This window comes from Scleropages formosus, chromosome 12 (genome assembly GCF_900964775.1).
Source record: "Scleropages formosus chromosome 12, fSclFor1.1, whole genome shotgun sequence".
Classification (NCBI taxonomy): Eukaryota; Metazoa; Chordata; class Actinopteri; order Osteoglossiformes; family Osteoglossidae; genus Scleropages; species Scleropages formosus.
The window spans coordinates 3,785,236-3,810,421 of record NC_041817.1 but is presented as its reverse complement, the minus strand read 5'-3'; the positions used below and the strand labels follow the sequence as shown (position 1 = coordinate 3,810,421).

At 40.2% G+C, this 25,186-nt stretch overlaps 1 protein-coding gene across 1 annotated transcript in view; it reads left to right on the top strand.

The window, feature by feature from the left end:
* The first annotated feature begins 10,391 nt into the window (after positions 1-10,391).
* aifm3 (AIF family member 3) overlaps positions 10,392-25,186 on the top strand; it is a 29,579-nt gene continuing 14,784 nt past the window's right edge. The window contains exons 1-8 of the mRNA XM_018740483.1: positions 10,392-10,768; positions 16,669-16,884; positions 21,245-21,461; positions 23,538-23,647; positions 23,844-23,953; positions 24,112-24,156; positions 24,241-24,337; positions 24,513-24,625. Of these exons, the coding sequence (XP_018595999.1) occupies positions 16,854-16,884; positions 21,245-21,461; positions 23,538-23,647; positions 23,844-23,953; positions 24,112-24,156; positions 24,241-24,337; positions 24,513-24,625 (723 nt within the window). The 5' untranslated portion in view covers positions 10,392-10,768; positions 16,669-16,853. The remainder of the gene's footprint in view (positions 10,769-16,668; positions 16,885-21,244; positions 21,462-23,537; positions 23,648-23,843; positions 23,954-24,111; positions 24,157-24,240; positions 24,338-24,512; positions 24,626-25,186) is intronic.

Sequence of the window (25,186 nt, the reverse complement as noted above, 5' to 3'; positions counted from 1 at the left end):
GGTGCCTTGCGATGGACTGGCGTCCCATCCTGGGTGTGTCCCCTCCCCCTCCAGCCTTACGCCCTGTGTTGCCAGGTTAGGCTCTGGCTCCCCATGACTCTGAATGGGGTAAGCAGTTCAGAAAGTGTGTGTGTGTGTGTGTGTGTGTGTGTCCTTTGGCAACCACATGCTCATAGTATACTGTACAAAAGTAAAAGAAATTTAACAAAGGTATTCACAAAGGAAGACATTCAAGGAAGATAAGTTTTAAACATAAACTGGGGTCCTTTACAGTTTGTGTACGTTTTTTAAAAAAAAAAAAAATATTGTAGGACACTGATTGGGATTCGTCTATCCTGAGTTTTGTGCACCTACTCGTGCGATGAACATCGGTGCATAAAGTGAAAGAAACAAACTAGGTTTACTTAAGAATCACGTGTCTGCAACTATGTCTCTCTTTCTCCTTATGTAATGCATAAATTGTGTATGTCGCTTTGGAGAAAAGCGTCTGCTAAATGAATAAATGTAAATGTAATAATCCCTGGCCGTGTCTTGAAGGCATGTGCAGAACATCTTGCAGTTGTCTTCTCTAGCATATTCAAGCTTTCTCTCACCCAGTCTACAGGTCCTTCTTGCTTTAAATACACCACTATTATTCCTGTCCCGAAGAAACTCGGAGGTAGTTGCTTGAATGACTTCCGCCCTGTGGCACTCACATCAGTTATCATCACGTGCTTTGAGCAGTTAGTCAAAGCTCACATCACCTCTTCACTGCTTGACACCCTGGACACACTGCAATTAGCATATTGCCAGAACATAGTTACAGAGGGTGCTATTGTCACTGCCCTCTCATACCTGGACAAGAAAGGGTCATATGCAAGAATATTGTTTGTTGATTACAGCTCAGTGTTCAACACCATTGTGCCCTCAAAGCTTGTCATCAAGCTCCAGGACCTGGGACTGAACACCTCTCTCTGCAATTGGATCCTGGATTTCCTGACAGGACATTCGCAGGTGGTGAGAGTGGGCAGTAATAGGGCACCTACACCACATGCTGCCTCAGAATGACGATGCGCATCATGAAAGATCAAAGCCACCCCGCATGGGCACTTTTCGACAATCTAGAAAGATGGAGTTCTGATTGGCATATCTGCCTGGTATGGGAGGTGCTCAGCCCAGTATCGTAAAGGACTGCAGAGGGTGGTGAAGTCCAACAGACAGCAGGATAGCTTCTATCTCCAACTGTTAGACTCCTGAACAGTCAAGCAGCATCCAAATTCAACAACTCATCTGGTTTTCGTTAAATAATTTCACTTAATAGTTTTTAGTGTTACCCAGTTCCTACTGTGCTGTTTTTTGCATATTTTTTAATTTATTTGTAATCTTAATGTATGTTGTTACTTTTTGTATCTCACCCCCCACAAGCTTGTGGAAAAACTAGGAAGTACTACTATGTAACACCGATACTGGAATTGCTGCACTGGCTCTCGGTTACACTTGGAGTTGATTTTAAAATCCTACTTCTGGCCTATAAGACAGTAAATGGCATTGCTCCATCTTACCTTTGTGAGATTATTGATTCTTACATTCCAAGACGATATCATGCAGGTTAACTTAAGGTAGGTACATACATACATACATACATGTACATCTATAAGACCACAGTAGGAGGGCACGCCTTTAGTTATACAGAACCTAAATTGAGGAATAGTCTACCAGTTACTGTCAGGAATTCCCCATCTGTCTTAATCTTTAAATCCAGATTTACAAGATTTACATGTTCGCTCGGGCATATCACTAAGAAATGTTAATTCCACTTGGCTGTGTTTCTGTTTTTTCCCCACTTCTGTACCAAAACATAAACTAAAGCTTAAATTTATTTCTTTAAGTTATAAATTACAAACAACTTCTTCTTGTTGAGCATTGTTTCCCTACAACAAGACCTGAAGAGGCCGGCCGTTACAGAAGCACCCCATGCTGACTGAAGCTGATGACGAACTGCCATGATGGGCGAGACATACCTTGTTGAACTGGGAAATCAAGTCAACATATGCAACAATGCTATTATTACCTGTAAATTGACTTAAAAGTCTTATTTAATCTAGAATGCCTAGAAGGAGTGGGCAGCCACTGGCAGTTGGACCCACACACTGTGTGAAACCGCCTGTCTCGAGCGGGGTTGCAGCAAGCCGGAGCCTAACCCAGCAACACAGGGCACAAGGCTGGAGGGGGAGGAGACACACCCAGGACAGGACAGCAGGCTGTCGCAAGGCACCCCAAGCAGGACTCGAACCCCAGACTAACCAGAGAGCAGGACCCAGCCAAACCCACTGCATCACCGTGCCTCCTGGTTGGACCCCCACAGGTTTTTTCCTCCCTTGACTTTCACTTGAGAGTTTTTTTGGTTCCTTTCCTACATGGCCAGTAGGCATACTTATTGTTTTAATAAATGCATTGATAATGTCTTACGCTAGTCTGTAATCAACAGCTATTTTTCTTTGCCCTTTTGCCTTTGTTCAGCGCTCTGTGTCACAGTGTGAGAAAAGCAGTCTATAAAGATAAATTGAATTGAACAGAATTTTTAATAATCCTTGAGCCAAATCATCAAAATGCTTTCATATACAGTGTTTCTTCATGCCTTATGTTTCATGGACAGACTACAGACCTACACTGGACAAGCATTAATAATGATAATAATGAAGAAATAAGAATATGAAGAATGGGTGTACTTGCATCTTTGAATACCCTTATTCTTTTCCATAGGCTGCTATCATGTTAAAAGCTCATTGTTACGCAATAACGACTTGCACAACCTTTGATTTTGAAGTGCCTGCCAACTTTTCTTCTCAATTCTTAGAAGTGGGTAGCACAGTTGTACAGCGAGTAGCGCTGCTGTCTCACAGTGCCTGGGGAGTGCGAAAGGATGTGGGTTCGATCCCTGCTCTGTCTGTGTGGAGCTTGCGTGTTCTCCCCGTGTTTGTGTGGATTTTCTCCAAGTGCTCCAGTTTCTTCCTGCAGTCAAGAGACATGATGTTCAGGTTCACCCATAGTGTGTGAGTGACAGAAAGAGTGTGTTCCACTGTTGTATGGATGAGTGACTCATTGTAAATAGTGTATCAAACATTTTAAGTCATTTTGGTGAATAAGGTGTGTGGGCTGATAACACTACATGGAGTTCACTGGAAGCTGCTTTCGAGAAAAGCGTCTGCTAAATAAATAAATGTATGTTTAAGTGACCAAGTTCAGATATCACACTGAAACATAGATCGTGGGAGAAAATATCATACACATTTTGTATATCATTATAAGTACTGTTAATTTTTCTTTTTGTTACCAGATTAGAACTCAGGTTCAGTCTTTATCTTTAAAGACACCACTACATTTGTAGCATAACTCATAATATGAAAATTAAATTTAATTTCCCTACCTGTCTACATAGTACTTTGTTTTTCTTTTAATTTTTGCCTCTTCAGTAAATCTCTGCTCACACACCTTGTGTCATTCATCTCAATGCCCCCATTCAGGGTGACAAAGGGTTAAATTCTGTTTGAGTTGATGTATTCCACATTGTTTCTGAGCACATCTTTTGAGTAGCACAGCGATGAAATGCAAGTCTAGTTCCACAGAGGTTGAATTTCTACATGGGAATTCATATAATTAGAAGAATAGTGTACATTGTTCAGCTGTGAAATGAAAGCAACAAGATTTTTCTTTCAAAGAAGTTCATTAAACAGGGAAAGGAAAATGTAGAAATGAACTTGGTTCATCAGAATAAGAAAACATACCAAGCATACCAAATACAGCTGAGTTTAGGACAAACCCTCCCCGAACCCCAAATACAGCCATACGTTAAAGACCCACACAGTGTAGGACACTTTCAGGTTTACTCTGATTCATCAAACCAGCTGCTCATACTGTATACTAGTCTTGACTTGTCCTAAATGACACAGCTGACCTTTACTGTCTGTGAACTGGAATGTGACGACTCTTTGGCCAGTAAGAGAATGTAGCACACGGGGGCAGTCCGAAGGGGGGGCAGAGCTGGAACAGCTGGAAATAATCACCCCCCCATTTCTTCCCCGGCCGCCAACAGTGAAAGGAGAGAGCCTACGGACATCCTGGGGCCGACGACCTCGGCCTCCGACCCAAGTCAAGAGCGTCTACAGCCCTGTTCTCCGCACGCTTCCCCCTGTGACCCTGACCTGCACCTATTCCCTACACCTCCGTTCCCCCCCCCTCACTGATCTCTGTGTACTGCCCACTACAAAATAAAACCCCTTCACCGCATCTTACTTGTTGCGCCGGCCCCTCTCTTGCTACAGAGATGTTTAGTCCAAACCTATGCCATGAGTTCTTCCTCCAGATCACAATATACTGTATTCAGCAGTTATGAGTGAGAGGGGGAGGTCGTTCCCCAACAACAGAGCCAGAACCAAGAACCTCTATGCTTTACCATTTGTGCGAGTAGAGGCAATACATGGGAACGCTTTGGCAAGCGTTCTTCCCACAGTCTAAAGACATGTTGTTCAGGTTCACCCCATAGTATCAGTGACAGAGACAATATGTTCCACTGATGTATGGATAAGTGACCCATTATAAGTAGTGTAGAGGGGGTGTGGTGGCGCAGTGGGTTGGACCAGGTCCTGCTCTCCAGTGGGTCTGGGGTTCAAGTCCTACTTGGGGTGCCTTGCGACAGACTGGCGTCCTGTCCTGGGTGTGTCCCCTCCCCCTCCAGCCTTACGCCCTGAGTTGCCGGGTTAGGCTCCAGTTCCCCGCGACCCCGTATGGGACAAGCGGTTCAGAAAGTGTGTGTGTGTTTGAATAAAGTGTTTCTTGCAGTTTTTATTTATTTATTTATTTATTTATGGGGGGTGCAGTGGCGCAGTGGGTTGGACCAGGTCCTGCTCTCCGGTGGGTCAGGGGTTCAAGTCCTGCTTGGGGTGCCTTGTGACAGACTGGCATCCTGTCCTGGGTGTGTCCCCTCCCCCTCTAGCCTTACGCCCTGAGTTGCCGGGTTAGACTCCGTGACCCCGTATGGGACAAGCGGTTCAGAAAATGTGTGTGTGTTTGAATAAAGTGTTTCTTGCAGTTTTTATTTATTTATTTATTTATTTATGGGGGGTGCAGTGGCGCAGTGGGTTGGACCAGGTCCTGCTCTCCGGTGGGTCAGGGGTTCAAGTCCTGCTTGGGGTGCCTTGTGACAGACTGGCATCCTGTCCTGGGTGTGTCCCCTCCCCCTCTAGCCTTACGCCCTGAGTTGCCGGGTTAGACTCCGTGACCCCGTATGGGACAAGCGGTTCAGAAAATGTGTGTGTGTATATATATATATATATATATATATTTATTTATTTATTTATTTTAAGAATACATTTACTCAGTTTACTTCTCTGTTTGCCTTTTCTGGATGCTTTCCTTTGTTTAACAATGTATTTATTTTGCTTTTAGAAAAACCATAAGATTTTATAACTTGGGTCTGCAGACACCCCACTAAGAGCAAACAGGAACAAGAAATAAAAAATAAACAAGTCTCCTAGTTCTCTTTGAGTCTGCAGGTGGCTGCTCAGTGCTTTGACCCAAGCCGTAGTTTTGTTTTTGTTCCTGATCATCACTGAATGTCAAAGAAACTATACTGAATGCCATTAAAAATATCAAACATGTTCCAGTTATGTTTATATGTCTTTAAAAGTTCTGTTCTTTTCAGGGTACTCAATGACTTTTAATGCCATATTGACTTCACAGAAGAAACCAGTTATCTGTATAAAACAATTTAAGATTCAGTTTCCCTACATAATCCATTAAATTTACCCAGGTACTCAACATGTAATTACCTTACTGATATGCCTTTTTTGACACCTTCCTATTGTATGACAAGTTGTTGCTAAACAGGATCAAATGCATTTACAAAGTTGTTAGACTATCCAGTTAAGTATATTTTACATACATACATCAGCTGAACCACTTGTCCCATAGGGAGCCGGAGCCTAACGCAGCAACACAGGGAATAAGGCTGGAGGGGGAAGGGACACACCCAGGACAGGACGCCAGTCCATCGTAAGGCACCCCCAGCGGGACTTGAACCCCAGACCCCCCAGCAAGCAGGATCCGGTCCAACCCACTGCGCCACCACACCACCCTTAGTATAGTTTATGCTCTCCTTAATTAATACAAATGCAGTCCAAGTGGAGGATTATAACATACTCTTCTTGCAAAATAAGATATACATATTATGAAAAATCCAAAGAGAAAAAATACAATTTTTAGCACAGGTCTTTCTGAGGTCTGAAGCCAAGAAACCTATAAGGGCTGAAGTCATGTAAAAATATTTTTTTTTTGATAAGAGAAGAGAGGAGAAGATAAGATAAGGTACACATTTTACTGATCCCTGAGACTAAATTTTGAATATATGCAGAGTACATTGAAGATGGAAAGTATCTTGAGTTCTATAGACTAACTGGGTTTTAATTTACATCCATTTAGCATGTTGGCCCACTTTGTGTAATTCCAGGCAAGCTTAATTTCTAAAAGGTAAAATTTGTTTCTAAATGGTAAAAATCAAAAGTGAATGTAGCTGCAATTTGCAAACATTTAATATATGAAATAATACATATATTTCATACCGTGACTTCAAAAGTTCTGTTCTTTTCAGAGTACTCAATGACTTTTAAGGCCATATTGACTTGAAAGAAGAAAACAGTTATCCGTACAAAACAATTTAAGATTTAGTTTCCCTACATAAGGTTAGGGTTAGTTTCCCTACATAATCTACATGATCTATTAATCTATTAATCCTACCTAATCCTACCTTGAGGCTAGCTATGGTTTACAACAAAACCTACTCAACATGTAATTCCCTTACTGATATTATATTTAAAAAGATGAAGAGTAGAGTTCAGCATGAAACAAACCCATCATAAATATAGCATAAATTCTTGTTATAAGAATTCTTAAGGCTAGCTATGGTTTACAGCAAAACCTTCAGCTTCTCACATAAACTCTACTCCTGCAGTTCTGTCCTTGATGGGGAAATAAGGATTTCTACTTCCGACTATTTTTGAGAAGTACTTCATAAAAGCCAAGACAGATCAAAGCTTCAACTAACGTCAATGATGACCAAAAATGACACAGGTGCCTGGCAAAAGGATGTGCTGCCTTCAAAGTCCAAACCCAGAGCTTCTGAGTGATAAACTGTACCTTTTACATGCAGATGCAGGGATGAGGCTTGACAGTCACTTTTGCACTGCCCCTGCACAAACCTGTGGAGCCAAAGCAAACATGAGACAGGAAACCAACAGGAAACTGGTGATCTGTTCTCTAGATCTGTTAATCTACAGTACATTATTGCACTTCAGCTTCACTTGCAGTATACACCAGTTTGAGATTTTTTATTTTTTTTGGACACGCTTCAAATAAAATTTGTGATGCCAATTTATTGTTCTGAAAAGTGAAAACTGGTTATCAAAAGCCAAGAATCTTTATACTAAAGTTTAGGATAAAGAGAGTTCATAAATTCAGGGATGCCTGTATTTTAATAATTATTCTGAAACATTTAAATAAGCATTTGATTTTGTATGAAAAGGAAGAACTGAACTGATTAACTTTACAGATGGTCTGTGTCTGTAAGTCTTAGCCCATCAAAGTAATACACACACTGGCCGAAACTGCTTGTTCCCAGGAGGGTCGCAGCGAACCAAAGCCTAACCCGGCAACACAGGGTACAAGACTGGAGGCGGATGGGACACACCCAGGATGGGACACCAATCCGTTGCAAGGCACCCCAAGCAGGACTCAAACCCCAGACCTGCCAGAGAGCTGGACCCAGCCAACCCTGCCGCATCACCATGCCGTCGTCAAAGTAATACACACACATTTGCTGAAGCTGCTTGTCCCAAGCGAGGTCACAGCGAGCCGGAGCCTAACCCGGAAACACAGGACTTGGGGTTGGAGGGGGGAGGGGAGACACCCAGGACAGGATGCCACTCCGTCACGAGGTACCACAAGCAGGACTCGAACCCCAGACCCACCAGAGAGCGGGACCCGAGGACCCGACCAACCCCATCACATTACCACGCCCCCATCAAAGTAATACCATCAACTGAAATGAAAATTAAGTTGTTTCCTCTCATTATGGGGATAACAAATTACTGAGCATGATTTGGTACCTCCTGTCCACAGTATGTGGTCCTCATTGACTAAAACAGCAGCCTGGAACTGGAGGAAATTAGACATAAGCCTCACATAAAAAACTGCAATATCCAATAAGTGCAACGTACTGTTGCTCAAGCACCTACAAAAAGGCTGTGTTCCCTACTTAGAATATTTGAGTTTACTTGGTTGTCATTTGGCCCCTGCAATCTGCTGGATGCTTTCCAGAGACAGCTGCTGCTTTGTGAATAAAGTGAAAATTGTTTTACTTTATTTCTATTTATCAATAACTATGTATGGAAGCAAAAATTATTCATTTAGAAATCTGTTACTTTGCACTTGGCACTGATGATAATGTCTGAGTTTCCTAGTGCTAGTAAATGGTAAAGACTACAAAATAAGCACAAGGGATAATGATTTTTGTTATGGATTTCAGTTCATGACAGTATTCCACTTCCATGATCTACCATTCTGGACAATAAAAACTAAACTGCTGATGGACCACAGAGCAGTTAGTTCAAACAGTATCAAGAGAGTTTAGTGACTTCCTGTACAAACTTCTGTAAGATCTAACACCTATACAAGATACAGGCACTTCATTGGTGACTTGAAGTACAATTCTTTGTAAATAGAAATTCTGCAACTGAATCTATGCATTTATACTGCACTTAGACTTAAGATGGACTAGTATCCTGGACATTTTTGCACATAAATCAGATTAGGAAGAAATAAGTGCTTTATATAATTTCACTGTTAATACAATTATGCAATTTAGTGCTATCATCCTTTAGGACAGAGCTTATTTATAGAGGTAAAACATCATAGAAGGTAATAAATTTACATGAAATTATGCATTTCACAAATCAATTCATAATACAGCCCATAAGAATATTTAAGGCTGACATTCTGGAGTCAGCATGAGATGTTCTGCAGGTATAATTTTCAGATCTTTCTGAAAAATACCTTATCAATAACTTTCTCATTAGTCCAAACCACTCAATCTATATGTTTATGTCGTCTTCATGTTTGCATGTGTTTCTTCTAGGTCCTCTGGTTTCCTCCAACAGCCCAACACAAGTGTTTTGGGCATATGTCTTCTTTGTTTGCTGTATGCCTGTGTTTAAGCGCTCTGTGTCACTGCGTGAGAAGAGCGCTCTATAAAAATAAAAATAATAATATTTCTTACTCTATAATACTGCTTTCGGTGTATTAGTATGTAAGTGAATGTGTGTTTCCACTGTGATAGACTAATGCCCTGTACAAGGTGTACCCTGCTTCACACCCTATGTTTCCATGATAGACTCCAGACCACTGTAACCTTATTTTAAATTCAGGCAGCTAACTAGCAATATGTGGCAGCTCTTTCAGACTGCTATACTCATACTGTATAAGACAGCTGTATTTCATACAGGCAGTGTGGTATTTTGATTTAATGTATTCAAGTCCCTTTGCAGCTGCTGCCATTTCAGTATTCAAAACAAAAACATTACAGCTTTGATCATTTACGTTTAACTTCATCAGGCAACATCATAAATGACTCAATGAAGAACAAAACTATCTGGCTTCGGACAGACAGAATTATTCCATTTTCTTCACACTGTCTGCTATTTTCATTTGACAACATACTTCAGGCTAATCTGAAGGCACCCAAAAAGTCAGGACCAAGAAACAGCATGGATTTGCATCACGTCAGTGAGGTGACAAAGTGCCACCTCTAAAGTGCTTGAGAAGTGTGTAAAGTGGAAAAGCAGACTGTCTTGTGCTCTGTGATTTTTCAGATGCTCCAGAAAAGCCTTTTGCAGAACCTGACATCCCCAAGCCACTTTAGTTTCTGCAGCTCCTGTTCGTCTACCACACTGCACCCTCCTCATCCCCTCCCCCAACCCTGCAGCAGTTCTTTGCTGCACCCTGCCCTAGCACTGCAACATGGGACTGGTACAGACTGGCGGGAGTGGCGGGAGTGGCGGGAGTCCGGGGGGTGGGGGGAATGTGTGGCCGCAGTGCAATGCAGTGTGTATGGGTTACACACCAAGCTTAGAGGAATAATAGGCTGGACTACTGTAGAGATCTCTGCAGGGAAGAAATCTGGACAGATGCCCCCGAGGTTACCCACCCCCAACCTCATTCCCCTAATCTGAGAATGGGTTCAGTTGGCAAAGCAGCTCTTAAAAGGTAAGGTTGAAAAGAGGAGAGTGAGAGAGCGTGCAAGTGAGAGAGCAAGTGAGAGTGAGACACTGAAGGAGGGGAGGGGAGAGAGTGCAGTATGAAAATTCTTGCTGCTTTAGCATCCCCCAGCAACTCCATCAATAACGCATGTAGTTGGGAATGAGGCAAGGGACCCTGTCACAGTTTGGGTTAGCCCCTGCAGCCTCACTTCTTGCTTTGACTCGTACCATTACTGTGCTGTTGTTGTTGTTGTTTTTTTCCATTCCCTGGGAGTGGGTGCTTGGAGAACTATGCCAGTGCTGCTGATGCACTGATGCGAGGACGGGAGAGAATAGACATAGGCGGATTTGAGTCCTCACAGCGGATCTTAACACGGAGAAATAGGGGCGAGCTAGAGGACCTGCACTAGCATGCCATCGTTTTCAGCCGAACACCATAAGGACTGACCGGATCTTACTGCACCTGTTCTTCAGAGACCTGGGTGAGCGTGCCTTTCTATGTTCCTTGTGCTGTTTTGGTCCTTCTCCACCTTTAAAATGAGCCTTGAATTTTAAGCGCCTGATTTACAAAGCAGACAGGAAATGAACTGAGTTCTGGATGCTGCTTGTAATGCGCACTGAGTGGGGGGCAGGTGAACAGGCTGCACTAGTGGCCTCCTGTCTTGCTGTGCATGCAAACAACTGTAGGGCACTTTTCACATCTCACTTTACTTTCTGTCCCTATCTAGAACACACCGGGAGTACAGTGCATGTACGCAAACAGCAAGACACACATATTTACACTCATACACATATTTCTAATGGTAAACAGAATGATGTGTCAAGTTATCATTTTCACTTTTTGATTAATAATCCTTATTAATGATTTCATTCATATTTAATCAGTTCATTTCTGTTGCACAGCTTTCCATGACATCACACACATTCAACTAAATGTGAATTTTAAACAGACACACAACATTGTCATGCTACAAGATACCTTCAAATAAAATAAAACAAGCCAAAAAAAGGTCATTGTCCCTGAATCATGAAAATCTGAGACTAATAGTTCTAACTTGCAGAGTCTTCACCAGAAATACGTGTTCACCCAAACACTTTTCAAAATGTGAAGTAATTCCGTGAATATCTAGACTGAATAAATGAAGAGCAATGCTGTAATTGTAAAAGGTTTCCCAGTTTAGATTTACTGCTGAGCTGCCTGAAATGCATAGCTTAATTTCATACTTGTTCAAATTTTGCATTTTTCTGTTATAAATAGCATCTAATTTAATCAAGTAGTTAGATTTTATTTAAAAAAGAAAAGCAACACTTTTCTTGAGATTGTTTTGCATGTGAGGGCTTCATATTTTTGATTCTCATTAGCAGTAATCCAGCGCTAACACTCTATTTTGTCGCTTAGACAAAAAAAAAAAAAAAAGTCACTTAAAAGCATCTTTTGTTCTTGGAAATGCAAAATAATTGAAATAATTTAAACTGGATTTCTAATAAACTAAAATAATCTCTAAAATTAAATTTTCAATTGTGTGAATGGGTGTAAAATGCCCAGAAAATGTTATAGTTTGGTTTGACATCAGTTAAGATATGTTAAGTAATTTTCATAAAGTTTTTGGGGATAATTAAATTAAAGCATCCTAGTGTATGCCCAGAGAATGGTTAAGAGGATAGAATGGGTTAATGAATCCCTCTCATTTCTTTCAAGCATCATCCTTACATCTGGTAAGGGGGGTTAAGCCATGGAATAAAACGGCTCTACCACCTTTGGCAAGATGGGAGATTTTAAACATTTACCTTGCAAGTGGCAATAAAATACTATTGAAAAATGATCCACTGAGATGACCTGCGTCTTTTAAATCCAAAGGAAATAGATGCAAATCAGCTGCTAAACTGGACCTGTAAAACTTTGTGATTCTTATTACTTTTACTTCACTACATTTCACTATCAGCTGTAAAAACAAGTAAGAGATGGTTAACCTATCTGAAGAACAGGTGTTTAAAGGAATGTGACAGATAAATATCTTGCTTTATACACGGTCATGTGATATATTTACATTTACTTTTATTCATTTAGCAGACGCTTTTGTCCAAAGGACATACATCTCAGCAAAAGTACAGTTTATGCATTACATTAAGAAAAACAGACATAGCTGCAGATAGATATGTAAGTCTCAAGTAAACCTAGTTTGTTACCTACCACTTGCTGCACCGAGGTTCATCATGCAAGTAGGTGCATAAAACTCAGGACAGACAAATCCTGATACCCTCCTACCAATTTTTTAAATTTTTTTTATTATTTAAATATTATAAGATACACAAACAAGCAAATACAATCCTGGATTAGTGGCTGAATAAAGGCTAAATAAAGGCTGAATAAAGGCTATATCTGGGGATGGTGATCATTCTGATACCCCATTTGTTCTCGCAAACAGTTGGGGGCAAATGACCCTTCTGACCAAGACTAGAGAGGCCACTCTCTAGAGGAGTATTAAAATCTCACCTCTGTATTTTTCTATTGTTTGATTGTTGACTACGTAAACACATTAATCATCACTTCACAATTTAAGGCTCATTTAACAAGTGGCTCAATGAACCAAATATTAAATGTGCAAACCCATAGAACTTTTCTTGTATAACTCTAGTTGCCACTCAGAGGCAGAACACTCTCACAAGTGAACTATGACATCAAAGAAATTCCCGTATGTACACTTCTGTAAAAAAGTAAAGCTGGCAAAAGTGACAAAGTTTGGTTAAAAGCTTTCCCAAATTGCTGGGGCCATGCATAGCAGTGTGAAGGAGAATCTGCGTCATATGTTGCTGGTGACCAAATCTGCTTAACCTACTTTGGAGGTACAAAATATCTCAGCTTCGGGAACCCCTAGAAGGCAGCTTTTGTGATCCAGTATGCTGTTCATTAAAACTGAATTTGGACCAAAATGTTTAAAAATGGCAACATGTAAAATCAGTGTTTTACACATTTTGAGCCCTGTTGTACATTTGTTCAGGGAGGACATCATGCGTGAATGTAAGCAAGATGTTCTGGATGGAGGCAAGGTACAGCATGAAATTACAAACAGCATTACTGTGGCTATTTTTTGCATCAAATGTCCCCTTAACAATGAAATGAAAAAGGAAGAGGTGGTGGGGGATTCACAGTTGCTATGGCAATGGTTATAGTTTTCTTACCGACAAAGACATTAATGATCATTCCATGTCGTTTTTGTAAGGGAGGATTTCCTAACCATACTCTTACATTTTTTTTCGTTCTTCTGTTTTCACCATTTTAGGGGGTTGCAGGGGGAGGAGACTGACTGCGTTATGTTTGTTTATATTATAACTTTTTAAAAACTTCTTTAAAATGCAGCGAACACCCTCCGAGCACCACAGGCTGTTGTATCAGCTATTCAAACTTGACAATTTCACTCCTGCAGCAATATGTGGACACTGTAGACTGCAAGTTTTCAAAGATCTGGTGCACTTGATAAAATGAGAACATTACCACATCACCTCACTCAGCAATTTTTATTTATTGTGCTGTAAATCGAGTTAAATTGCTTGTGAGGACAAAATGCTCACAGAGTGAAACTTGGAATGGACCAGTAGCCTTGTTGACTGAAGCTTCAGTAAAGTCCAAGCTGAATTCACTGTGGTGGTGATTGCTGTGCTTAGAATATCAAGTACTATTGCTTTTTTGTAGTTCCTTTCCAAGGGGGAAGCTTGGGCACCTTCAGTCTTGTGACCATTTTCTCTCTCTCTCTGAAATCTTGGTGGCCTTTCCTCTCAGACTGAGGGATTGTTGCACAAAGAGTGTGTGGGTGATCAGTTGTGGGAGTTACACAGAGAGTTGCTGAACAGCAGCACAACAGAACTGTTTGTTAAAGCAAGGAGCCTCTTGAGTTCTCCAGCCTGGTGACAGGAAAGTTAATTGATGTTCTATTGATGTTAATCTTTAACTGTTAATATGGTTATGTGCAAGATGGATTAGGGAGTAACAATATGTCTTGAAAATGTGCCCAAGCTGACCATTCTTACAGTTCAGACCATTATACTAATTTAAAAAAAAAAGAAAAAAAAACATGTTGAAATATGTCTTTTGACTTCATTCTCGAATGGAACTCACAAAGGTCTACAGAGGACCAGTAACAGATGGACAAGCACAAACTTTAAATACCAAGAAATCAGAAGCTGGACAGCAAAGTCCTAGAAATATTGTTATGGCATTTTTTTTTGCCCAGACAAAGGCAGACATATTCCTGGCCAAAGTCAATGAATTGTTTCATTGTACCAAAGCTGTGCTTACACACCTTGCTTAATTGGAAGGAGAAGCAAAGGAAATTTAAATAAAGCTTTGTAAGGAAAACAATTCCAAACCTTCCCAAAGCAGAGTCAAAGAATGTTAGTAGCAAACATACAGAATACAGAGCCTCAAATGGAAGGAGCCACTCAAGAACTGAAAGACTGTAACAGCCAAAGCTGGTTGGATCTCTCATAGATAAATCTTGGATGCCTAACCTGGAAAAGCATTATTTTCTATTTTCTCTCCCCTTTCAGTGGGGCCACATATACAGGACAGCTGGTAGTACAGTGGTTAGAGTGGTTGTCTTTGATCCCAAAGGAAGCAGGTTTGATCCCTACCTCTAGTTTTAGTACCCTTGAGCAAGGTACTTACCCTGAATTGCTCAATTAAAAAAATAGTAAAAAAGTAAAATTACCCATCTGTGTAAATATTTGTAAGCTTGTAACTATAATAATTGGATTTTTAACATTGTAAGTGTCTTTGAAAAGAAGTGTCAGCTAAATGATTAAATGTAAGTTAGAAACCATTTGGTTCACTATGCAAACCCACATCTGTCAGTACAAAAATATGTGTACTGTTGGCTACATTTTCTCAAAGAAGGAGACTATTACTTTTATTCATATGAGTCATCTGACCATGTACCTGCTAGGAATGTCTGAGTTTTGTAAATGAATGGGACTCTTCTTTTGAGCAATATGGCATAAAACGTAATTTCATAAATGGAAAAAAATACTGGTGACTGGGAATCATTAGTTTCTCTAGGTATTGTTTAAATGACTTTAAAAAATTATTTACGTTTAACACATTTTTACAAAGAAACTTACAATGTTACTTGCAATTATTTACCCATTTATACAGTTGGGTATTTTTACAAGAGAAATTTAAGGTGGGGGGTGCGGTGGCACAGTGGTGCAGTGGGTTTGGCCAGGGCCTGCTCTCTGGTGGGTCTGGGGTATGAGTCCCGCTTGGGGTGCCTTGTGACAGACTGGTGTCCCATCCTGGGTGTGTCCTCTTCGCCTCCAGCCTTGCACCCTGTGCTTCTGGGTTGGGCTCCGGTTTGCCGCAGCCCTGCTTGGAACAAGTGGCTTCAGACAGTGTGTGAGTGTGAATGAGAAAATTTAAGGTAAGTACCTTGCTCAAGGGTACTATTAATAGTTGGTGACAATTAAACCAGGAATCTGGATCCAAATGCAGCAGCTTTAATCACTATGCTACCAGGACTTATTCAATGAGTTTTACTTGTCCACTCTTCTTATCCATAAACTGTCAGACATGTTTTTGAAGGTCCTCTTCATGGATTAATGAGCATATTTACCTATGGTACATATTTTGATGTAGACTTGTTTTCTTATGTCTTGTCTATTCACAGCTTTCTCTTTATCAGACAAACTAGTTCTTCTCTTTAGAACATAAGTAGCTGTGTCACTGCTGAATTCTGTCTATCCTTCAGTGCACTCATATGCTACTGCAACTTTCATTTTTTCAGCAGTCAGCCTATGACAACCTAATCATGAAAAAACTTTAAAGCTGTTATTCTTTTTTTGCTGGAGATGGCACCCTTTGAAAAGAGATTCAATGAAATATTCTTTTTTGACTCATGGATCTCAGCCATTTTCAATTTATGCTTCATGGGATTTGGATTTTTTAAAAATATTTGTATTTCCCTTTGCCTTCATTAAGTGCTTGCTATTAAATGGGGAATTTTGTGGTCAAACTTTCAAGGGTAATCATCAAAAGGTAACATTATTTCATGTTTCATCTAAAATGCTGCCCGTTGAATGATAGTGTGGTCTGAGTCAAACAGGAGTACAGTATCGAAGAAATGGACAAATGTCTTAGTTACAGAAGCAACTTCATCCTTCAAGGCAAGTCAGTATGGATTCTTGTAGGCTAAATGATATTAGTACATATTCTAACCAAAATGCTGCTGCACAGAAATTGCTGACAGAGTGAACTTGTTACATCAGGACTTATCCAACATGATTGGTAATGGTCAAAAGAAACAGTTCTTAACTGTTGATAAGCAGAGCTTATAAGGTGTTTCTCATTCAGTGCTGGTTGTGGGGTATATGGTGATGACTTTGCTTGTAGGCTATGAGGAGGAGCTGATGTCTGTGATGGCTGCCCTGGACCTGCAGACCTCCAAACTACTTCACCATCACTGCTGTAGCTTCAGAATTCTACCACCTCCTAGAAGGATCTGACCCAAACACCCCCCCACCTCCACATCTCCAGGGCTTCCTTCAGCTGCCTCCTGGCACCACTTCAGGCCCATCATGGGAGGATGTCTCTCCAAACCCAAACCAGGTGACCAACCACCTCAAATCCTGTTATAATTGGCACTTGTTTGCCTAGCTATATATAGGTCATACACTGCTCCATGACAGACTTTGTAGCAAGGCACTCCTGGGCAGGAATTTTAATGCTCTGAATTGTGCCGCATCAAGAGGATTATGGAGTAAAATATGAGTTTGGTTTTAGGCCATTGCTAAATGTGTAACCACCATATTTTTGCACAAAGAAGGAGTAATTCGGCACAGAGAGGAATGTGATTTTGTCCATCATCACTGGATGTTTCTTACCATGTTGATCCGGAGTCCAGTCCAGTTACGGAGAGTAGAATTGCCAGGATTTATTTTTGCTTAATCAGTACAGACAGACACCAGCAAGGTACTAGAGGCAGAGATTAAAGCATCATTCCTTCAGCCCTCATTCAGCCCTAGCACAAGCTCATTTGCATTATGGGAAGGAGGAGCACACATATTCTTGAACCCCCTGGCACTCAAGAGCACCTGGATGGTGCAGCAAAAAATTTGATGTGAAAAAATGACAGAAAAATTAAAACATTGAAAACAACCACTACGGTTTAGGAAGATGAAAGCAAGTGGGGACAACACTTGCTCTCACAACATGTAAAGCTCTAAGCAAATGAGCAGCTGTTTCTTGTGTGCTCAGCATGGGATGAACTGCTGACACAAGGACACAAGTTCAGTACAGACAAACTGAAGTAAACATTAACATCTGAAAATATCTGCTTGGTAAGTACAGCTCTAGTCATAAATTCACATGACAGCATTTCAGCAGAAAAAATGTAATATTTCTGCTTTTTTGCTACCTTTACATTAATGTTACTTGTACTACAGTAAAGTCTCGATCATCTGACCTACAGTTATTCAACATTCCGGAATGTTCAACATGCACGTCATCCACGTGACGTCATCTACTTCAAGGCACGTGCATTCGGTCTGACACGAAACCAATTGACTGACAACTTAACAATACAGGGGGCTAAAAATGCACTGGTTTAAGAGTTTAGGATTTAAACAAAAAGTAGCCAGTCATTAAAATAACAGCAGATGAGCTTTGTTCTTTCTTCTATATTTTGTACTCTGTCTCACTGATGCAGTCTTTGGCCCCTACCATTGTTTATTGTGCACTCTAGAAGTGATTACTGTATTAATAATAAAAAGCTTTCAATCTGGACAAGTTTTTATATCGGAGTTCCTCGTTTCTTTTATCCTGCATACAACATTGCTGTATTATCCAACGCTTTCTGTAATCTGACTTAGCATCGGTCCTGTTGAAGCCGTATAATCATGACTTTAATGTACTAGTAAAATGACTATTACCACTGTTGTTGCTACTCAAAGCAAACACGTGTTTGGGAATTGGTGACTATAAGATACCTTTACCATTTTTAACTGAGTAAATATGTGTGTGAGTGCCCTGGACTAGTGTCAATTGTCTTACATTCTGGATCACCAACAGCATCTTATTTGGACAAGCGGATGTTTGTATAGGATGGATGAATAGATATTAAATACAGTTTGCAAGGCTGTTTAACTCTTCTATTGTTCATTGCTGACCCAAGAACATTTAAGCTGAGCAAAAATAATCAACCATGAAGAACTAAGCCTGCATGTTTCAATGTTAAAGGAGTATTCCTAATGGAGTCATTAGATAAAACTTACAGGGTGAGCACAGTCCTAAAATGTAAATACCATGTCTAAGACTTGTTGCAGAAACAGCAATGCAGGCAATTCAAGCACATTAAAGACAGCGGAAATCTTAAGGGTCCTTTTCTTCTGGACATGTTCTGAACATGACAGGGTTACATAAACAACTATCACTCCATACATTTACTCTCAAAACATGAAACATCTGTCAAAGTGCATGCATTTTGTGTGCAAATTCAACATACCATGAAGTTATACAAGAAAATTTATTGATTTGTTTGTTCTGGAAAAACAGTGCATTGTTTTTTAGTTATTTAAGAAAAATTTAGTACCTTCTGGCATAACTGTCTGGATTCATACCAGATAGCAAAATCTGCGAGTGTGTCATGCCCAGGCTCAGAAGTCAGTGTCAGGTTGTAAGAGGTTCACTACTAGATTTCAGTGTTGGCTCACTGCTGGTCACAAGGACCAGAGTAATGACATGCTGGGACAGTGAACAAAGGACTGAAAACAATAACAGCTTCAGTTGTCATTTCAGCAGCAGAAGACTTCCTCTGTTTACAGTCACACCTCCTACATCAACACTGACACAATCCAGGAAACACGTCAATTAAATTTTTAATCCACTGATAAATATTTCAGAGGCAGGAGACATCAATGCACTATTTTATTTATTTATCTACATGCTTTATTCCTTGGATATCTTTCACCTAAATTCAGTCAATTCAATTTAATATTATAGAGCTATCTTCTCACACGGTAACACAAAGCACTGATCAAGGCATAAGACAAATAAACAAATAAGATAATTGACTATATACTAGAGTAATACATTATTCATTAAGTTATTAAAGCTATAAGTATGCCTACTGGCCACAAAGGAACAGAACAAAAAACTCCAAACTGGAAGTCAAGGGAGAGAAAACCTCTGGGGGTCCAAGTGCCAACCTATATAATAGTAATGTTTGTTATGAGATCATTTTTTCAGCACCTGGATGCAAAAGTCTTTTTTCAGCACATGTAGTCTGACCTAACACTATTGCATAATTTTCTATGGAATTAGCAAGAGGCAGATGTCTCTATGTGTAATTTAGATAATATTTCACAAACACCCTTCTTCCACCTGAAAACAGTAGAAAGACAGATTCAGGCCAGAAGGATTATGAAACAAGAGCCTGATGAAACCAGCAGGCTGAAAAAGAGAAGACACATTTGGAGATTTCTTAAAAGAAAACTAAGAAATAAATATTTTGATTAAAAAAAAGGTTGTTGCTTCAAGCTTTTGTATACGACGTTATCAACAAAGAAAGTGACTAAATATAAATAATCATATTTTAATTAGATTCTTCCTGGTTGCATACATTTCAAATACATTTTTTTGGAATATATAATTATAATTTTAAAAATTCAAAATCTGTGATCTCAAGTTTATTAATCTGAGTCATTCATTTTACCAAACATATAATTGTTGACCAGTATAACTGGTCTCATTTTTTTGTCATATATTTTCTCTATTAAGATCACATGAGATTATGGACTTTAAAGAGGCAACACAGTTTCAAGATTAAGCACTTAGACTTCATGTTGCACTAAGCATTAAAATAGGCCTTTTAATATTTATTATAATACAGCATATTTTAAGGAGTAGGATATCTCTGATTCATACAAATCAAATTAAATGTTTTTGTCAGTCTAAGCAATTTGAACTGAATTTCAGTTTTGGTTAAAGTTGAATGAGTCATAGTACTTATATCTTTAAGCAATAAATGCACAAATTATTGTCAGTATGTTAAAATGTCTAGCTATGACATGCAAAGGTATATTGTATGGATTGCACACATGTTAAAATGTTCTCTTGTACAATAAGCCATGATTTTTTTTTTTTACCGCCAAGAAGATCAGATTTTGCTTATGATCAGGTATTGCTTATGTACATCTGAGTATATATGTAACATGCTACTGTAATGCTCCAGAAAAGCCTAGTGACTGAGGGCTCCTTTGGCCTGCAATTACAGTCACTCTTATGATTTTCCATTGACTTTAATTAAGAGCTGCACAGCAGGTGAGAATTCCAGACAGATTAAAGTGTAGGAACTGGATGGTCAGCACATTCTTCCAGCCAAAGAGATAAAGCTGGGTCTTTTGTTACTCTCTGTAAAGACAGTTACACAACTGCCTTTTTACAGGAAGAAAAAGCTGTAAAACAAAATCGATCAGAAGAATCTGAAAGCTTCCATCGACCGCCATCAGGAATCATTTTATTGAAAAAGTAATTGACTCACATGAATACAAACAAAAAAGAAACTAAAAATAGGCACTGTACCTTACATTATTAACAGACAATTCAAACACACATTTTCAGAACCACTTGTCCCATACGGGGTCGCGGGGAACCAGAGCCTACCCGGCAACTCAGGGCATAAAGCCGGAGGGGGAGGGGCCACACCCAGGACGGGACGCCAGTCCACCACAAGCGGGACTCAAACCCCAGATCCACCAGAGAGGAGGACCCAGTCCAACCCACTGCACCACCGTGCCCCCCAAACAGACAATTCATTTGAATTTATAAATTTTAACTATGGAATACACTACCTAAAAGGATGACCTGAGATTGCTAGAGTTGCTGAAAAGCTGACGAAAAGTGATATATAATTACATTTTAACGAGTTACGTTTCTCTGGTTCCTCCAATCCCTGCTGCTTACCTCACAGTTGAAGTCAAGGTGGAACTGACACTCCTTGAGAAGGAGAAAGAGGCTGATGTGATATCCCCCAATGGCAAGGCCAGCCCGTTCTCCGACTGCCGGCCAAATGGAACACCCGGACATTGCTCTGATGAGGACGTTTCTGGCATCCTACGTCCCATCCACAAGCCACGTGACTATGTGGAAGCCTCCGTCTGCCATGTCAAGGACCTGGAAAATGGACAGTAAGGGAATCCCAGCGCTTGAGCAAATTTGCTACATATGGTATGCCTTGTGGAAATTGCAAGCATTATCCATATACAGCATCAGCTCTGTGTGTGGATTTTGCATGTTCTCCTTTAATTCATGTGGCAGCGTTGCTGCAGGTCCTTGGGTTTCCACCCATATTGTAAAGCTATGCTGTTCAGGTGGATTTGCAACTGTGTGATTGTCATGTGGTGGGCTCGTGTCTTGCCAGAGAAGTACGTTGCTGTACGTCTTGTGCAGTCTGGGACTGGCTCCTAGATACTGTATATATATATATATATATATATATATATATATATATATATATAGGGGTGTGGTGGCGCAGTGGGTTGGACCACGGTCCTACTCTCCGGTGGGTCTGGGGTTCGAGTCCTGCTTGGGGTGCCTTGTGACGGACTGGCGTCCCATCCTGGGTGTGTCCCCTTCCCCCTCCGGCCTTACGCCCTGTGTTGCCGGGTAGGCTCCGGTTCCCCGTGACCCCGTCAGGGACGAGCGGATCTGAAAGTGTGTGTGTGTGTGTGTGTGTATTTTTTATATATATATGCTAAAAAAATTTCAGATAGATATCATTACCCACTGCTTTGAAAAACAGCTGTGACTGAGAAGCTTTTGATACTCCTCTGTGATTATTGACGCATAACAGATGGAATGCATCTGTATATTGCTTGCATCAATCATACCTGTTTCACTTCACATCTTTTTGTTAATGGGTGTCTTTTTTTTGACAACAGCATGATGTCACACTTCAGTGACTGAAAGCTTTTCTCAGTGTATGTCAGATACTCTTTTTCAGGACCTCAGTTATATTGATTTCAAGTGTATAATACTGCTATCTTACAATCCTAGGGATAATCAGTACCTTGGAAATTGCCTTATATCTTTCCTTTAATTAGTACTTTCTAAGAATCTTCTCATGAAACTGCTTAAAATGTGCCTTTATCTTCATAATGTAGTTTTTCTGAAGAAATTTTCAAACCATCTGCAGGGTATTCTAGAAAAAAAGCATACTGTAACAACTAACCTTTCTCATACAGCTACAGGAGAAATGCCTTTTTTCCCCAGTATATCTGTGTTCACTACAGTAGTCTTACTAAGCATGCTTACTAAGTAGGGAGTTCCCCTATGTCAGTAGAAGCTCCCCTACCCCGCACAACGGTTGGGGGGGGGGGGGGGTCACTCTTAGAACTACCCAGAATTCACCCACGACAAACTAAGTATAAACATTACAATGACCAATCAGAATGGAACACCAAACTATGTACAGAAATAAACACCAATACCAACTATTTGCACTGAAATATATTGGCTCCCATCAACACTGTTACAATTTTTATCCTAAAATCACAAAATTTAATCACCAACAGGTTATCTCCATTCAATTCATTAACAATCTAGGAACAGTTGCATCATAGCTAATTTACATTTATTCGTTTAGCAGATGCTGTTCTCCAAAGCAATTTCCAATGAATACTATGTAGTGTTATCAGTCCACACCTTTATTCACCCAAGGTGACTTACACTGCTAGATACACTACTTACAATTAATGACTCTCTCACAGACCAGTGAAACACACTTCCTGTCTGTCATTCATACACTATGAGTGATTCTTTAAAGTCAGCAATCGAGCTGAACAGCATGTCTTTGAACTGTGGAAGGAAACTGATGCAGACACAGAGAGAACATGCAAACTCCATACAGACTGAGTAGGGATCAAACCCATGTCTTCATGCACCATTCTGTGCTAATTGTAATTAATTTAAAATTGATATAAGAAATATGTTTTCACATTTAGTATTACTTTTACATCACAGTGTCAGAACAGCAGTTAAATCAATTTTAATTCAGTGTTTTGTAAATGTAAATGTAAAAAAAAATAAAACAAGGAAAAGTTCAAGGGTGTGAGTACTTTTTATAGGTACTGTCCACATAAATGATAGTTACATCATACTTTACAACATGCTAAAGCAGAAACATTTTAAACACTTTGAGTTCCAAATAGATTTTGTGCATGTGTGGTATTTCTGTATGTGTCACTGGCATGTGCTTCCTGAAGGATGAGAGAAGTGGACCTGGGGTGTGGCAGGGCCCTCCTCCTCAAGGAACATGGAGAGTTCTCTGCAATTGCTCACAAGTGCCCACACTATGGGGCGCCACTGGTGAAAGGTGAATGAGTTCCCTGGGACTTCAATTCATATGAACAAATTACACCAGTAAGATGCTCACAAAATCTCCTCGACACAAAACCTCTGTAATTGTAGCAGAGAGACGACAAGTGAGGTGTAAACTGCGTACCATCTAAATAATAACAGTTTCATAGTTGGGGTTGTTATGGTTGGGGTACAGTATGAATGTATTCCAGGTGTCCTGTCCAAAGGCCATGTGCGATGTCCCTGGCATGGAGCTTGCTTCAGCATTGCAAGTGGAGACATTGAGGACTTTCCCGGACTGGACAGTCTACCAACCTTCCAGGTGACCTTCCTCACCTTAATAGAAACATTATGTCTGGTTTCGCAAGATGCCTGTTTGTACTAATTGAAATGTGTAACATTATAATCTCAAACATACATAAGAGCTCTTAGGTATGTACTTTAAATATTTTGCTCTTAAATTTATCTGTGTTGCCTTAGGTTAGGGTGGAAAAGGACAAGGTGATAATTCGGGCCAACAAGCAGGTGGGAATTGTTTCTTTTTGATTTTACAGTTTTCAAATGATCTGTCTGGGTTGACTAATTCCCTCACCCGTTTCCAACCCAAAGGCCCTTCAGTCGCAAAAAAGAACAAAACTGATGTCAAAATGTTCAGCAGTCATAAACTCCAGCACTAGCTTCAGCCACGTTCTCATCATTGGAGCAGGTGAGAGTCCAGGTGACCTAGATATTCAACATTCTGCACCTAGCGATAGCAAGCTGAATGGATCAAGGTGTCTGTATGCTGGTACAAATAACTTGAGATCTTGATAATGTCAGTGGGTGGGTGCTGGTTCTGCCATGCAGAAACTATATGGAACTGCAGTGACTGTGTCCCGCAGGTCCGGCTGGGCTGGTGTGTGCCGAGACATTGAGACAAGAAGGATTCACTGACCGTATTGTGATGTGCACCATGGAAAAACATCATCCCTATGACAGGCCTAAACTGAGTAAGGTTTGTATAGAAAACCAGGCTAGATCAGAAGAAAAAAGGTGCAGTCAATAATGTACTTATCAAGTCTGTCATTCTGAGATGCTTCAGTTTAATGGCTGAATAATGTTGTGTATAATGCATTCAGAAAGTATTTCGATCTCCTCACAATTTTAGTGTTGCAGTTTTATGCTGAAATTGCTTCAGTTCATTTTTTTCCCCCTCATCAACACTCATAATGACAAAGTAAAAACAGTATTTTAGAACTTCTTGCCAATTTCTATAAAAACATTGAAATATTACATTGACGTAAGTATTCAGACCCTTTACTTAGTATTTTGTTGAAGTACCTTTGCAATTGTAGCCTTGAGTCTTCTTGGACCCCTAAATTTAGGGATTTTCCAGCATTCTTCTCTGCTGACCGTCTGAAGGTCTGTCAGGTTGAATTGGAATTGTCAGCAGAGAGCTATTTTCATGTCACTCCATAGATGCTCGACTGACCTCTGACTGGGCCACTTAAGGACATTCACAGACTTGCCACTCCTGTGTTGTCATTGATTTGTGCTTACAGTTGTCCTGCTGGAA